Raw genomic sequence first — 17,101 nt, forward strand, 5'->3', positions numbered from 1 at the left:
CACAGCACCCCCTTCCTGTCATCCCCATCTCAGTCTAAATGTCACCTTCTTCCGAGACCTTCTCCCTCCAGACTAGCTGCTAACTTAGTCCCGCCAGGTCACCCTGTTTTTTTTTCCTAATTTTTAAATTATTTATTTATTAATTTTTTAAATGTTTGTTTTATTTAAAAATTTTTTTTCCTTAGATATTGTCAAGTTGGTTTCCCTATAACAGCCAGTGCTCATCCCCAGAAGTGCCCTCCTCCATGCCCATCACCCCCCTTCCCCTCTCCCCCACCCCCATCTACCCTCAGTTTGTTCTCAGCATTCAAGAGTCTCTCATGGTTTGCCTCCCTCCCTCTCCCCCACTATTTTTCCCCTTCTTCTCCCCCTGGTCCTCTGTTAAGTTCCTCCTAATCCTCTTATACGTGCAAACATGGTATTTGTCCTTCTCTGCCTGACTTATTTCGCTCAGCATAACACCCTCTAGTTCCATCCGTGTCGCTACACGTGGCCAGATTTCATTCTTTCTCATCGCCATGTAGTATTCCATCATATAGATAAACCACATCTTCTTGATCCGTTTGTCAATTGATGGACACTTAGGCTCTTTCCATGTTTTGTAATTTTTTATTTAAAAGAGAGAGAGAGAGAAAGAGCCTGGGCAGGGGAGAGGGGTGGAGGGCCGGGGGAGAGAGAGAGAGAAAGAGAGAGGGAGGGAATCTTAAGCAGGCTCCACGCTCAGCGCACAGCCTGACACCCTTGGGTCACGACCTGAGCCAAAATCAAGAGTTAGACGCTTAACTGACCGAGCCACCCAGGCACCCCTCTGGTCACCCTCTTTTAATTCTTGCATTCCATATGCCACTGTTTAATACCTTTCTTGTTTGTCTTTGCCGTCATCTACCCCATCAGGTACATGCCCCTCATCTACCCGTCATCAGGAAGTCGTGGCCTCCTCTATCAGCCCCTAGGATCTCCTGGGAATTAAAAAAAAAAAATTCCGCTCCTTGGGCACCACCCCCGGGGGATTCTGATTGGGCACATCTGGGGTGGGGTCTCTGAACCTGTATTTTAATTGGGGGCCCGAGCGTGATTCTCAGGCAGGTAGGTTGGAGATGTTGAGGAACGTTGCTACTGTTCAGTAATCGCTTTACCTGTTTAATCTTTTTTTTTTTTTATTTTTGAGAGAGAGACAGAGTGTGTGCAGGGGAGGGGCAGAGAGAGATGGAGACACAGAATCTGAAGCAGGCTCCAGGCTCTGAGCTGTCAGCACAGAGCCCGATGCAGAGCTTGAACCCATGAACTGTCAGGTCATGACCTGAGCCAAAACTGGATGCTTAACCGGCTGAGCTCCCCAGGGGCCCCAATCCTGTTTAATTTTAATGCATTTCTAGGGAGTTGATCTCAAGGCCAGGGACTCTAAATGAATATTCAATAAATAGTTTACAATAATTTTTTTTTTTTCTGAGCAGGTAATACATTCACATGCATCAAAGATAAAAACAATGAGAAGTCTCCTTTTCACTGTCCCCCCATGGGACCCCTTCCCTGACCTCTGCTGAAGAAAGCCAATTTTATCAGTTGCTTTGACACATTTTCTAGTGCAAACACAAGAAAATTCCAGTATATATTTTATTGTTTCCCTTTTTAAACACAAAGAAGTAATCTACACGTGCTGTTTTGTATCTTGCCTATTTCTCACTTAGTATTATATCCCGGGAGATTTCTGCTGTTGGTCCATAAAGAGCTTTCTCTCTTTTTAAGCTTGGTATTGTTCCACGTGGGGACAGTACTACAGTTTATTAACCAGCCCCAAGATGGGCACTGGCTTATTTACTCTGATGGGGAGGGGGGTTTTAGCAGCAGTGCCGCGCGCGGTATATAATCTTATACCTCTACCGTTACTCTGCATGGGAGAGAGTGCGACTGTACGTGCAGGGTGAATTCTCAGAGACAAACTGCTGGGTCCGAGGGTCGTATGCTCTTGTAATTTTGACAGATGTTGCCAGATGTCTCTGGGCTGACCGTTTTGCATTTCTACCCGCAATGAAAGAGAGTCCACATTTCCCTAAACCGTTTTCATAAAGTATGTTGTCAAGTGTTGGGTTTTTATGAACTTGACAGTTAAGTAATGCTGCCTGGGAATAGTAGCTTTTTTATTTTTAGAGGCTCTATTCAGACATAAATGATAAGCCATAGATAGCAAGTTTTCAAAGTGTACAATTTGATGAGCTTTGAGATATGCCCATCTGTGAAGCCATCACCACAATCAAGGTAATGAGCATATCCATTCCCCCCCAAAGTTTCTTTGTGTCCCTTTGTGATCAATTTCTTTCTTGGTAATTTCAATGCTGATATGCTTTCTGTCACTATAAGACCATTTGCATCTTTTAGAACTTTTGTATGAATAGAATGATATAGTATATACTCTTTTTTTTTTGGTCGGGGTTTTCCATTCCACATCATTATTTGAGATTAAATCCATGTTGTTGTGTGTCTATTAACAGTCATTTTTAACTACTGCGGAATATTCTATTTTATGGGTAAGCCCCAATTTATTTATCCATTCACCTGTTGGAGGACATTTAGATGCCTTCCAGTTTGGGACTATTAAAAAGAAAGCTGTCATGAACATTCATGTAAAATCTTTGTATTGACATACGTTTTAATTTCTCTTAGGTAAATACCTACCCATTGAGGAACTGGGGTCCTGGGTACACAAAGTGTGGGTACCCACATCCCCTTTGACCCTCAAACTTTTGGATTGCTTCCTGACCCTATGGGATGGATGTGGCTTGGAGGAAGGCCACATGGGAACCTTCTAGAGCATGGGGTCCCATGTGGTGCCAGGACATGGCCCCCTTGTCATGGGCTAAGCCTACTATTTTAATTGCATTGAGTACTTAGAATTTTGTAGACAGAGGGAATGCTGAGTTGTTGTTTTTGTTTAAGGAAATGGCCATTCTTTGAAAAGATTGCATTCTGGGAGATGAGGTAGGTGAATATAGAGATCATTTCAATCCTGTGTGACACATGGACAAAACAGAAATGACGGAGGACCCTGGTGGCTCTGAGGAGCACTGGTCCAGCATCTTGCTTCATGTCTCGAGGCCCTTGTCCAGCCAGCCAGTCCACCAGCATCTGCTGGGCGTCTGTGTATTTTCCAGGACGCGCTGTGTTTCTGTCGGAGCAGGTGGCATAAATTTTCAGAGCTCTGTTTGTTTTGATGGAGTACACAGATGAGGAAACCAACACTCCTGATGATATGATAACCAATATGGTGGAGGGAAGTTTCTAGTAAGCCCCACGGGCACAACAACTATGGTTGCTTTGTTCACTAGCGCCTCCCCATTATATTGCTTGGGACAGAATGGACGATGTGTTTCCACTGAGGGCAAGAAGCGACACGCACTGGGTGGGGGCGGTATCCGATGCCGTATTGTATTTGTTAGGGGTGGCTTGCCACAAGGAGGGGCGCTTGGGCTGTTGTGATAAAGGGCGAGTAGCATCCAGGTGGCTCAGGATGTCCCTGGTGCCTCCAGAGAAGGCTGGCGTGGGAAGGGCAGCAGTGAGTGGGTGGAGAAGGAGAAGGCCGGACAGGCAGGGCGTTCTTTGTCAACTCTGCTCAGAAGCTCAAACATCAATATTTGAACTTCTTGGAAAACCGTGGACCTAGTTGAAACGGCACAGTGGCACGCTAAGCTGTGTATTTTTTGAGATCCCTCTGGTTACCGTGGGCGGGATAGACAGGAGGGGGCCAGATTGGGCGAGGCAAGACAACCAGAGAGAAAGCCACGGAAGGAAACTCAGAGAAAGATGACGTGGCCCGCTGAGGACAGTGGCCCAGGGCAGGGCTCAGGCAGATTTGTGGTAATTATAAAATTATAGAGGTGATGGAAAAGAAGGGAGCAGGGCCAAGGAGCGTAGGAGAAGGTGATGACGTCCATCCTAAAGGGCCAAAGCCGTCCGTGACATTCTCCTCCAGACTGGGTCTTCACCTTCAAAGCCAAGAGAAAGGCTGGGGCATGTTTTGAAAGATTAAGGTGTAATTCACACACCGTAATATGCACCCTTTTGATGTACACTGTTCACTGGTCTGTGGTATATTTGCAAAGTAACACAACCATCACCACCATCTGACTCTAGAATGTGTTCATCATGTTCATCATCTCAGAAGGAAGCCTTGTGCCTATAGTCACCATCCACTCCCCCCTCCACTCCCCCAGCCCCTGGATTTTGGCCACTTGCTGTGTGGATTTGCCTGCTCTGGGCGGTTCATGCAAACAGAAAGCCTGGATGTTTTCTTTTCTTTTTCTTTTTAAAAAAAATTTTTTAATGTTTTATTTATTTCCGAGAGAGAGAGAGAGAGACAGCGTGAACAGGGGAGGGTCGGAGAGAAAGGGAGATACAGAATCTGAAACAGGCTCCAGGCTCCGAGCTATCTGTCAGCACAGAGCCCGATGCAGGGCTTGAACCCACAGACTGTGAGATCATGACCTGAGCCAAAATCGGACACTTAACTGAGTCCCCCAGGCGCCCCTACCTGGATGTTTTCTGATAAACCAAGAGAAGTACCACCTTCTCTGCAGATTTATGGTGAAATGTGCATTGACAGGGACCTGAAGATGATGGACCGTGGGCGGGGGGGGGGTCCCATAACGGGAGTAGCTGGGGGGCCCTCCCCTGAGGCCCTGAGAAAATATTTGCCTGAGCAGTCCATTGCTTTCTTTTCATTTAAAGAAAAAATTCTCGTAGTACAGAGACGAGGAATGTACATGCGAAGAAATTTTATGAAAGAACACTGTTATTAAATCCAATGTTACTCTAAAATTCAGGTCTCATTCTTGCCCGTGTCGGCTACGTACGGGCTGTGTGACCTCAAATAGGTCTCCACCCCTCCGGGGTCTCTAACGGCCCTTCCAACCGGGACCCCACACAATGGCCCTGGGGGGAGGGGTGTGTGTGACCATATTCTCGTCACCCCACCCAGGCGTGACTCTAATGTCAAGGAGTTTTAATGGAGGGAGCACTTCTTTCATTTTAGTCCTCATGGTGATAAAACCCTTCATTCTGTTCTAGTAATACCCTGATTAGCTTCTTCACATAAATCTTTAGCTGCATTTTTGGCCAATGTCTACAGTTGCATTTCCAAAGGCGGAATTACTGGTTCAAAGGATATGGGCGTATTTAAAGCTGTTTGTCCATATGGCTAAGATGTTCTCCAGTGAGGCTGCTGGAAGTGCTATTTCATCACACCCTCATTGATTTACTGCCTTGCTTGTTTACCCGGAAAAATGAAAACGATGTGTGACTGTTTGAACGCGCATTTCTGGGGCAACCCACCAGAGGAAGCGTGCTTTCAGTCACGTGTCAGCCATTTGGGATTCTGGTTTTGGGGGCTGCGTTCTCTGACCTCTGTGCCTTCACCCCCTGGGGGGGGCTGCGGGTTGGACAACGCTGGGGGCGCCCTTCGCATTGTGTGTGCTGGGCCCGGCCCTGGGTGAGTGGGGCCCCTGCAGTTGCGCACGGTGCTCCCAGCTGCTGGGTGGATTGACTTTCTAGAAAATTCTCCAGAACTTAAATTACAGTCTCCCTTCTAAGCCAGATGCTTAGGGGATTTGCCTGGTTCCCCGTTAAAGACTGTGGGACCCCAGAGCATTTCATTTCAGTAACACTTCAGAACAAGGGGCCTTCCTTGGCCACAGCCCCTTAGGGAGCGGATTTTCTCCGAGGGTAGACTGACTGGGTTTTGGAGCGGACCAAGAACCATCAACCACCGAATCATCAACCACCGTGTGGGTAAATCGAGCTGCGTAATGCCAACTTGGCCAAAGCAGATTCTGTTTTGAGTGACTGGTAATTTCGCTGAATGGCTTTACAAACACTATCGGAGGGGATCCCCTTAAGGAGGGAGATATCAGTCGGTTATTGCAACTTCCAGTTTCTAAGAGGCAAGGTCAGAATTCAAAGCACGGTATCTCTGTGGCCAGAACCCTCCAGAATCCCCCAGAGTGGGGAATCTTCTCAGAGGCCTCATTGGATCCTTATTTTTATGAAAAGAAAGTCACAGAATCACGGTCCAGTCACTTGTTCCTGGATCATTGCTGCAAGGCATGTTGATTTCATTGTCCTTTGGCTGCGAGGAGGAAGCAGAGAGAGACAAAGGAGTGGGGTGAGGTGCCCAGGGGCTCTGTGAGTCACCAGCTTTGCGGAAGCTTCTGGGTCTCCCGTCTCAGGGCTTCTGTGTGGCCACAAAGGGAGGCTGGACCTGTCAGAGCCCCTCCTCTGCTTGGGGTTTTGATTATCCAGAGAGGGGCGTGTTATCGGCTGGAGCGGAGTGCAGTTCCTAGGGGCAGGGTCTGGGGCAGTCGTAGTTGATGTCAAGGCCACCAGCAGAGGGCTCTTGGGCAAGTGTCTCTTGGTCTCTCTGAACCTCAGTTCCCTGAGCTCACGCTGCCTCGCCTCCTTTGTCTTTCATGTATGGATACATCTATGTGCACGAAGTGCCGGAGGCCAGAGGACCCCTCACTAGATAAAAGCTACTGTCACCCTTGCTTCCAAACCCTGTGGAAGCTCCCTCTGCCGCTCCCAGCCACCTGTTGGCCTTCAACTCCCAGGCTGCAGTGATCCTGAAAACCACACCAACCTCAGTCTGCCTTTGCCTGAATTATCCAGAAAACCCCAGGGAAGGGGAAAGCCCTCTGTTCTGCTTTCCAGGGATGCACTCAGGGCCTCGGAACCCGATAACCACACTCCCGCCGCAGAGAACTGGGTGTGCGAGACTCAGCCCTCCTTCCCACAGGGTGAGGGGTGAGGTCGGTGGGAGCGGACCTCCTGCCGAAGGGGGCGCCATGACGAAAGCTGGGCCCGCAGGGGCGCTCTGGAAGCAGGAAACTCAGAGCTTTGCTGTGCATGGTTGCAGGGGGGCTACCCTTCAGGAAGATTGTCCCCGTGCTTGGGTCCTGGGAGAGGGCCCCTGCGGTGAGTGGCGGTCCGCCCTCTGCTGGTGTCGTTGTCCATCCAGGAAGGGTCTGGAAGAGCCCTGGGGCCTTGCATGACAGCCAGGATTGCCGGAGGAGAGGAGGTGGCCAGAGACTTCAGGGGTCCGTGTCCTACTGTGCTCTCAGCGCTTGAGTAATCCTGGGTCCCCAAGGGCCAGAAGGAACAGCCCCCTTGGATCTCAGGATCCGGAAATGAGCAGCGCGGAGAGGTGCCGCACGGTGTCCTCAGAAAGAACAGAGCATCTTCATGGCACACCTGGCCGAGGCAGCCCTTCTTTCCTGACCCCCCCTCCCCTCGGGTTTCTAGCATCTGGAATCTGCCTGCCCAGCTCTTGAAGCCCCCCACCCATCAGTGCCCTACCTGCCCAGCCTCACACCTGGGCGATGTCCCCACCTCCCCGCCCCCATCTTTCTCACTTTCTCCCCTTGCCTCTCCATTTGACTGGCAAGGTTAAATTTGGAAGAAATCTAAACCAGCGGAGCCCAGGTAGCATGCTCTTGAACTTATTCCTTTATCTACTTATTGCTCTGCTTATTTGCACTACCATTATTCTTTTTTTTTTTTTTTTTTTTTTTTTTTTTTTTTTTTTTTTTTTTTTTTTTTTTTTTTTTTTTTTTTTTTTTTTTTTATTAATACATCCTGGTGATTTTAAATTCCAGATCCCACCTCTGCAGTTCTGTTCCCCAAAGGAAACCGTTTTAACAATATAGTGCCAATCTTCATGGACTTTTCCAGGCATAATACAAGTGTGCAATTTTATGTCTTCCGTTTTTGTTCTTACAAAAATGTGACCATATCTATAGGTATTATTTATTATTCTTTTCCCCCTTAAAAATTTTTTTTATGTTATTTATTTTTGAGAGAGAGAGATTACATGAGTGAGGAAGAGCCGAGAGAGAGGGGGGAGCAGAGAGAGAGGGAGGAGCAGAGACAGAGAGAGAAAGAGAGAGAGAGATACGGATTCTAACATTTATCCTGAATGTTTTTTGTTTTTTTTTTATTTTTTTTAAATTTATTTCTAGGAGAGAGAGAGAGAGACAGCGTGAGCAGGGGAGGGTCAGAGAGAGAGGGAGTCACAGACTGAAACAGGCTCCAGGCTCTGAGCTGGCAGTCAGCACAGAGCCCGACGTGGGGCTCGAACCCACGAACCGCGAGATCATGACCTAAGCGAAAGTCGGATGCTTAACCGACTAAGGCACCCAGGCGCCCCTATCCTGAATGTTTTTGAGCCATTTGTTGTTCCCTCCATGCCATTAGTGCTATTTGGTGATTTTGAGGATCTTGTCATGTGCTCGTTGACCATTTATTTATTTCCTCTGGAGAAATGTCTGGTTAAGCCCTACGCCCATTTTTGGATAGAGTTGTTTGTTTTTGTGTTGTTGAGTTTTAGGGGTTCTCTGTATATTATGAATATCAATCCCTTAGCAGATCTATGGCTAACACATATTTTCTCCCATTCTGTGGGATGCCCTTGTATTCTGCTGATGTTTTCAAGGCAGAAAATGTTTAAGTTGTCATCAAATCCGTTTTGTCTGTGTTTCCTTTTGTTGCCTGTGCTTTTGGTGTCCTATCCAAGAAATCATTGCCTAATCCTGTATCACAAAGATTTGGCCTTGTGTTTTATTGTACAGTTTTATAGTTTTAGGTCTTTCATTTAGGTCTTTGATCTACTTTGAGTTAATTTTTATATGTCGTGTGAGGTAGGGGTGAAGCTTCATTCTTTTATGTGTGGGTCTCCAGCTTTCCCAGCACCCTGGGTTGCAACAGCTGTCCTTTCCCCCATTGAATGGTGTGGATATCTTTGTCAAAAATCATTTGAGGATGGGGGGCACCTGGGGGCTCAGTCGGTTGAGCGTCTGACTTCAGCTCAGGTCATGATCTCACAGTTTGTGAGTTTGAGCCCCGCATTGGGCTCTGTGCTGACAGCTCAGAGCCTGGAGCCTGCTTCAGATTCTGTGTCTCCCTCTCTCTCTCTGCCCCTTCCCACCCTTAAATAAATAAACATTTAAAAAAATCATTTGAGGATGTATATGAGGGTTTATTTCTGGGGTCTCTATTCTAATCCATTGGCCTATCTTTATGACAGTACCACACTATTTTCATTACTGAAAATCAGGAAGTGTAAGTCCTTCAGCTTTGTTCTTATTTTCTCAAATGTTTTCCTGCCCCTTTCTCTCTCTCCTTCTTTTGGAACTCCACAATGCATATATTGGCATGCTGGATGGGTCCCATGGGTCCTTTTTTTTTAATTTTTTATTTTTTTTATTTTTATTCATTTCTAGGAGAGAGAGAGAGAGAGAGATAGTGTGAGCAGGGGAGGGTCAGAGAGAGAGGGAGACACAGACTCCGAAACAGGCTCCAGGCTCTGAGCTGTCAGCACAGAGCCCGATGCGGGACTCAAACTCACGAACCGCGAGATCATGACCTAAGCGAAAGTCAGACACTTAACCGACTAAGCCACCCAGGCGCCCCCCATGGGTCCCTTAAGCTCTGTTCACTTTTCTTCAGTCTTTTGTCTTTCTATTCCTCAGACTCGATAATCTCCATATCCTGTCTTCCAGTTTGATGAGTGAGTCTTTCTGTTCAAACCTGCCTTGGAGTCCCTCTAGTGGGGTTTTCATTTCAGGTACTATATTTTTCAGCTCCAGAATTTTTTCTTTTTTGGTAATTTTCTTTGTTTTGGATTTTCTGTCATTTTAGGGATATTTCCGTTGTGTTCAGAGCTTGCTTCCTTAAGGTTCATCTCATCTTCTTTTAGTTCTTTGAGCATCTTTGAAAGAGTTTTTTTAAAGTTGTTGTCTGGTAGATCTGCCATCACGTCTTTCTCAGAGACTGTTTACATCCATTCGTTTCTTTCCTCTGAATGGGCAGTACTTTCCTGCTTCTTTGTATGCCCTGTGAGTTTTTTCCTGAACACTGGACATTTGAATCTAATGATGTGGTGACTCTGGAAATCATATCCTCCTCCATCCCTGGATTTGCTGTTTTTTGTTATTAAACATAAGTTTTGCTTATGTTTATTTAAAACACTTTTTTAACATTTATTCAGTTTTTGAGAGACAGAGACAGTGTGAATGGGGGAAGACAGAGAGAGAGGGAAAGAGAGAGAGAGCCAAAGCAGGCTCCAGGCTCTGAGCTGTCAGCACAGAGCCCGACATGGGGCTCGAACTCACAAACCATGAGGTCATGACCCAAGCCAAAGTCAGACGCTTAACCAACTGAGCCACCCATAATACTTTAAAATAAACACAAGCATTCCTGCTTGTGTTTATTTTAATTTTTTTGATGTTTTTATTTATTTTTGAGAAAGAGAGAGACAGCATGAGCAGGGGAGGGTCAGAGAGAGAGGGAGACACAGAATCTGAAGACAGGCTCCAGGCTCTGAGCTGTCAGCACAGAGCCCGATGTGGGACTCGAACCCACGAACCGGGAGATCATGACCTGGGCTGAAGCCAGACGCTCAACCAACTGAGCCCCCCAGGCGCCCCTTAAGCACTCACTTTCTAATGTTCCCCATACACACACTTGGTTTTGAATGCCCTGGTCTTCGTGTCTGACTCCCAAATGAGAAAAAGAAGAATGAAGGGAGGAGAAGGACCCAGGCTCTTCAAGTCCTTTGGAAGTGTCTGTACTGAAGGGGGAGGAGCTTGCACAGTGGGGGAGGCGGAACAACGATTACCCCCTCTCTGTACCTCTGCGATCTCAAGCGGCCATCAGAGCACAGATCTCAGTGTCTGGAGGACAGGGTCGTTTATGGCCACCTGGCTCCTGCAAACAGTGAACAAGTCGCCCCAGGAACACACAGCTGCCTGCCACACGGTTGAGGGGCGGGAAGGGGACGCTGCTACTGTGCTATGAGCCGAAACTGACCCAAATGAACCGCAATCTATGGTCTAAGCCTTCCATGGACGCCAGAGTTCCCAACGGTTACGTCACAGACACAAGCTGATGTACCCGACACCCCAGTCGAGATTACACAGTGTTTGCAGTTTGCTTTTTTAATTAACAATACGATCCGTACATCTTCCCTTCTGGATTCGTGCACATTTTTGTCAGGTGCTTTAGAGGAAGGTGCCAGAGTGTAATTGGAACTAGCGTCGAAGAGCACGGACTTCGGAGTCATGTAGATTCAGGATCGGTTTCTGCTTTGCCACCTGTCACCCTGTGTAGGGCGACTGTCAGCCATGCAAGTCTTTGTGTTTTCACCTTTGAAGTGAGGATGTTACCCAGCTCAAAGCACTCTCTCTGCAACTGAGCTCCCGAGAGCCTTAAGAGCCCTTACAAGTCCATGGTTGTTTTTTTGTTTTTGTTTTTGTTTTTGTTTTTAAAGAGGGACAAGGCAGCAGAAAAACCGGCAAAGGCACGAACATACTATTCACAGGAGAAGAAAGCAGGCCATTTGTAGAGTCCGTGAATCCCTGAAAAGATTTCCAGCCTCGCTGATGATCAAAGCGATGCAAACACAGCAGCAATGAGATAATCGTTTTCAGCTGTCAGATTGGCAGACCTGGAACATTCATGGCCCCCGACGTCGGTGGGAGTTCGGGGAAGCAAGCACTCTTCTCTGTTGCTGGCGGGAGTGTAGACTGGCTCTATCTGGAGAGTCGCTTGGCCTGTTTGTTAAAATTGGAAACACTTATTACCCTTCATTACAGGAGTTATTGTTTAACAACTGATTCTACCTACACAAGCGTGCGATGGATGTGTGTCATTGCAACATCCTATCACAGGGACACAACCCCCCATGTCCACTAGAAGTAGTTAGGATACAGTCATGCGGCAAAATGGCACGCAAGAGATATCAGGAACGGGGAAGCTCTGTTCCTGAAAACGTGTTCACAGCAAACCGTGGAGTCACACAAGTGAAACACCGTATAGACTCGCAGGCTCCTTCTAATAAGAAAAGTGTTCTGATTCGGTAAAGGCCACAATGTGCCGATGCCTAGAGTTAATCATCACAGCCAAGTCAGGGCCCTTTTTGTCATGTGCAGGAAGTGATTTTTCCAGCAGTTAAGCTTCATTGGACCATGTTATTCTGAGACGGTCCGAGGTGATGTACACGCCCCAGGGCAGGCGTGCGGCCATACTTGTTATTGGTAAAAACTTCGTACAGGCGAGAATCGGGAGCAGCACAAAGTCATTACCAGAATGATGAGTGAGTTCTCGTTTTAGGTTCACTGGGAAGAAAGCATGCATGTTACTTAGGCACTGAGGAGTAAAGGACACATTTTCATAGACTCATGGACCCTAACCATGGCCTCATTTCATCTTCTGTGAATAGCACGTTCGTGCCCTTTGCTAGTTTTGTTTTGTTTTGTTTTGTTTTTTGCTGGTTTGTTTCTCTTTTTAAAGGAGTTCATTTGTTCACTCAACAAACATTTCCTGAGCAACGGCCGTGCCTCAGGCATTGTGGTCGGGGTGAGAGTTACTACTATCTTCACCTAAACAGGTAATTACTCAAAGCATTCCAGAGGATGTGGAGGCAGTATCACTATAGTAATGACGCAGAGGAGCTGTTGACGGCATTAGAATAGAAGTTTCCAGAGAGCAGGGACTTCGTTTGGTTCATAGCGTTATGAAAGTGCTGGGCACATAGTTGCTTAATATGTGGAATTTGCTAAATTAGTTAGCAAAGGAATGAATGAATATGTTGAATCAGAGTCTTAACGGATAATAAGACACATTCAAATTAGGAGAATTTGAGGAAAGTTTGTTTATAAAGGGACAGACACTCATGTGTGGGCTATGGGTGACCCACAAGGGATGGTGTACGAGCCCAGGCAGATGGGGAGGCATTGTCACAGCCCTAGGCTGCAGGGGAAGAGAGAAGAGAGGCTCCTGACTCACCCTCCCCCGCCCTTCCCTATGTACCCGGGAGCCGGGGTCAGAGATCCCAGTCCACCAGGCTGCCCACAATACAACTGGAGATGTTTCCACAAACTCCCCACGCCTGGAACGTCACATGCGTTGCGTCAAACTCCGCAAATAATCCCGCGAAAGGGACAGCACCATTTCCGCTTTATAGCCAAGGAAACAGAATGAGATTAGTTGGGTAACGAATTAGTAACATAATTCTCAATAGTTATAATCTGTAACATGCAGAACTACTATTCTAAGAAGTGACAACACACATTTTTTTCTTTTTTCCTTTTTCTTTATTTTTCTTAAATAGTTTATTGTCAAGTTGGTTTCCATATAACACCCAGTGCCCATCACTCCCCTTCCCCTCTCCCCTACCCCTATCTCCCCTCAGTTTGTTCTCAGCACTCAAGAGTCTCTCATGGTTTGCCTCCCTCCCTCTCTCCAACTATTTTCCCCTTCTTCTCCCCCATGGTCCTCCGTTAAGTTCCTCCTAATCCTCCTATACGTGCAAACATATGGTATCTGTCCTTCTCTGCCTGACTTAATTCGCTCAGCATAACACCCTCTAGTCCATCCGTGTTGCTACACGTGGCCAGATTTCATTGTTTCTCATTGCCATGCAGTATTCCATCGTATAGATAAACCACATCTTCTTGATCCATTCGTCCGTTGATGGACACTGAGGCTCTTTCCATGTTTTGGCTATTGCTGAGAGTGCTGCTGTGAACATTGGGGTGCATGTGCCCCTAGGCATCAGCACTCCTGTATCCCTTGGGTAAATTCCTAGCAGTGCTATTGCTGGGTCATAGGGGAGTTCTAATGTTAATTTAATGAGGAACCTCCACACTGTTTTCCAGAGGGGCTGAACCAGTTTACATTCCCACCAACAGTGTAGGAGGGTGCCCATTTCTCCACATCCTCGCCAGCATCTAGAGTTCTCTGATTTGCTCATTTTAGCCACTCTGACTGGCGTGAGGTGGTATCTCAGTGTGGTTTTGATTTGTATTTCCCTGATGAGGAGGGATGCTGAGCATCGTTTCATGTGTCTGTTGGCCATCTGGATGTCCTCTTTGGAGAAGTGTCTGTTCATGTCTTCTGCCCATTTCTTCACTGGATTATTGGTTTTTCAAGTGTGGAGTTTGGTGAGTTCCTTATAGATTTTGGATACTAGCCCTTTATCTGATATCATTTGCAACTATCTTTTCCCATTCCCATTGCCTATTAGTTTTATTGATTGTTGCTGTATTAAAGAAGACTCTTTGACTGTCCAGGGCCTGTCCGTTCAGGAAGTGTTCTTTGAATGGTGTCTCTTGGTCTCTTTTATTGAGACTTTGGTTATTTTATTTCCCTACTCGTAGTGGTATTTAGGACTCTCTACCATGTGTACTTTGGCTTGTTTCTTGAGGTAGCCGCTGTAAGGTTTTCTCAGGGGACTCTGCCTCCTTTTCCTCCTAAACTCCTGGATTCTGTAAGGGTTCCTATAGCTTCAAGGCCTTCTCCGTTTGAGAGATGGGGGCGGGTGAAATGTACGGAGCTCCCTACTTCTCCGCCATCTTGCCTCCCTCCCCATTTTTTTTTTTTTCAAATGGTAACACATTTGTTGAGATTTGAGCTCAGGATGGGTATTGGGGGACTGTAGAGATGGCCACGTGGCCTGGTGGCTGAGAGCCTGGGGGTCCTCAGCTGGTCTGGGGGCGTGGGGGTCAATGTACTTCTCTGGGCCTCATCTGTAAAACGGGATAATACCTGTCTTTAGAATGTTTGTGGGGATTAAAGGAGGCAATGGCTGGAAAATGTGGTGCCTGGTAGCTCCACTAAATAGTAGGTGTTCTCGAAAGAAAGCCTCAACTCACAGAAACCGTGGACGTGTTAAGGCTTTGCAAACCCACCAGAATGAAAGCATGTGTCCTCTCTTGAGTGGTGGAGAATGGTGGTTCTTTTTTCTGATAGGTTTCCAATTTTGACCATGAACACACATTACTCTGCCAGGAAACCAAGTTCCTTCCCCCTCCCTCTCTTCATTTCATCTGGGGCCTTTCAGGGCCCTCCTGCCTCAGTTTCCGGTGTCAGTCCCCAGCCCCCTGGCCTCGTGCTCTGAGTGGCCAACACAGCCAGTGTCTGCAACAGCAGAAGGACCATGTTCCCCGTTGCCTGCCCTCATGGAAGCCAGGAGAAGGCAGAGAGAGGGCCTAAGGCAAAGATTTGGATCTTCAGGGCTTTTAGACTTCGGTTCTAGTTTGGCTTGTTTTCCAATCGGACTTCTCACTGCTCAGCCTCCAGGAGCCGACCCTCTGCTCCTAGATGCTCGGTGTCTGATTCATTGTATTAATATGTGTAATAATCTTACAAAATGGGTGTAATCTGCATCTTCCAGATAAAAGAACTGAGGCACAAAGAGATGAAATGAATTTGGTCAAAATCATGCATTTGGGGGCATCTGGCTGGCTCAGTCGGAAGAGTATGTGAGTCTTGATCTCAGGGTCATGGGTCTGAAACCCACCTTGGGTGTAAAGATTACTAAAAAGAAAAAGGAAAAAAACAAAAAACAAAAAAACCCTGCATGGGGCACCTGGCTGGCTCAGTTGGCAGGGCATGTGACTCTTGATCTCAGGGTTGTGAGTTTGAACCCCATGTTGGACATGAAGCCTACTTAAAATAAAAATTAAGAACAAAACAGGGGCGCCTGGGTGGCTCAGTCAGTTAAGTGTCCGGCTTCAGCTCAGGTCATGATCTCACGGTTCATGGGTTTAAGCCCCGCTTCGGGCTCTCTGCTGACAGCTCAGAGCCTGGAGCCTCCTTCGGATTCTGTGTCTCCCTCTCTCTCTGCCCCTCCCCTGCTCACGCTCTGTCTCTGTCTCTCTGTCTCAAAAATAAACATCAAAAAGACATGAAAAATAAAATAATAAAAGCAATCCTGAACTATACTCAGTATTCAATGCCAAATTGTCATCACGGTTGATGGTCGGAAATACATTAAAGTCAGAAGAACATTCTCACATAGTCATGGCCACGCCGTCTCCATAAATTTGGATCTTGGGTTTTTTTTTTTTTTTCCACGCAACATTATAATACATCCCTTGTTCTACATGTTAGAAATTCTTTGTAAGCCTTATTTCCAGTGGATGCCTAATAACCCTTCAGTTGGGATATGTCATCCTTTACGCAAACAATCCCCTATTGTTGAACCTACCAGTGGTTTCTAGTTCTTTGCTGTCAGCTCCATGCTACAGAAGAACATCTTTTTATGCAGAAAGGTTTTTTTTTTTTTTCCTGCTTGCCCTATTTCCTGAAGATAGTTTCTCCGAAGTGGAAATACTGGTTCAAAGACGGTTCGCATTTTAAGTGGCTGCCTACAGTGGCAGATTCCCCGGAGGCGGCACCCAGCGTGAGTATATTCCGAGGACGGGCTTGTTCCTTCTCTAATGGCCTCTTGTTCTTTCCCAAAGCCTCATCAAGAGGATGGCCCAGAGCGTGGTAGAAGTCATGGAAGATGCTAAGGGGAAAGTTCCGGAGAACCTCCTGGCCAATGGAGGTAGGTCACTGGAATGTTCTTAGCCGGGGCTCTCCCGGCCAGTGTTAGCCCATCGGTGGCCCTGGCCGTGCCGAAATGTTACGAGCCCCCACGGAAGGTCTGAGTCCACACGTCGGGCTGAGCAGTCCATGCTCTTTTGAGCCCAGCAGCACCACCAGGCTGAAGGCATGTCCCTTGCCGTGTTCGTGGTCTTGCTGTGGTATTTCTAAAGCCACAGAAGCTGGCGTTTCTTACCCTGCAGAACTCTGAAGGGGAGAACGGGGTCGGGGGGTCTGATGGTTCTTTGGCCTACCCACCATCTCTATCAGTTTCTGCTCTATCCTGCATGGAAAATTCCACCCCTTCCCCCACCTCCACCCGCACCCCCGCCCAACCTTGATCCCTTTCTCCACACTGGAAAATGCCCTCAGGGGCTGAGGAAAGCCTCAAACTTCAGGCTTCATTGTGCCCAGTAAATACCAGAGACCAAAACTGCTCTGTGTTGTGTGCTCGCATTTGGAACGTCCCTCCCCCCTGTGCTGTGGGGGACCTTCAAGTTCCAGAGACATTCGGGCCCGTTAACCGTGTGCGTACAATCTGCGCGCACTCAACAACGTGCAGGACAGAAACTGAGACTCTGGAAGCTTGAGAATTCAGTGCTTCACCCCCGCGGAGCTCGCGAAACCTGCGGCTGTTCGCGTGTGCGGATGCCGCAAACCAGAGCGTGTGACTCCATTTAACACC

General features: G+C 47.3%; 1 protein-coding gene across 5 annotated transcripts in view; it reads left to right on the forward strand.

Moving 5' to 3' along the window:
• The window catches only part of ATP6V1C2 (ATPase H+ transporting V1 subunit C2), a 54,066-nt gene that overhangs the window by 14,162 nt on the left and 22,803 nt on the right, over nt 1-17,101 (forward strand). For all 5 annotated transcript variants that reach the window (XM_039231035.1, XM_039231037.1, XM_039231036.1 and 2 more), the window contains exon 4: nt 16,293-16,378. In XM_039231035.1, coding sequence (XP_039086966.1) covers nt 16,293-16,378 — 86 coding nt within the window. The remainder of the gene's footprint in view (nt 1-16,292; nt 16,379-17,101) is intronic.

This window comes from Hyaena hyaena, unplaced genomic scaffold (assembly GCF_003009895.1).
Source record: "Hyaena hyaena isolate Hyena2069 unplaced genomic scaffold, ASM300989v1 scaffold_53, whole genome shotgun sequence".
Lineage (NCBI taxonomy): Eukaryota > Metazoa > Chordata > Mammalia > Carnivora > Hyaenidae > Hyaena > Hyaena hyaena.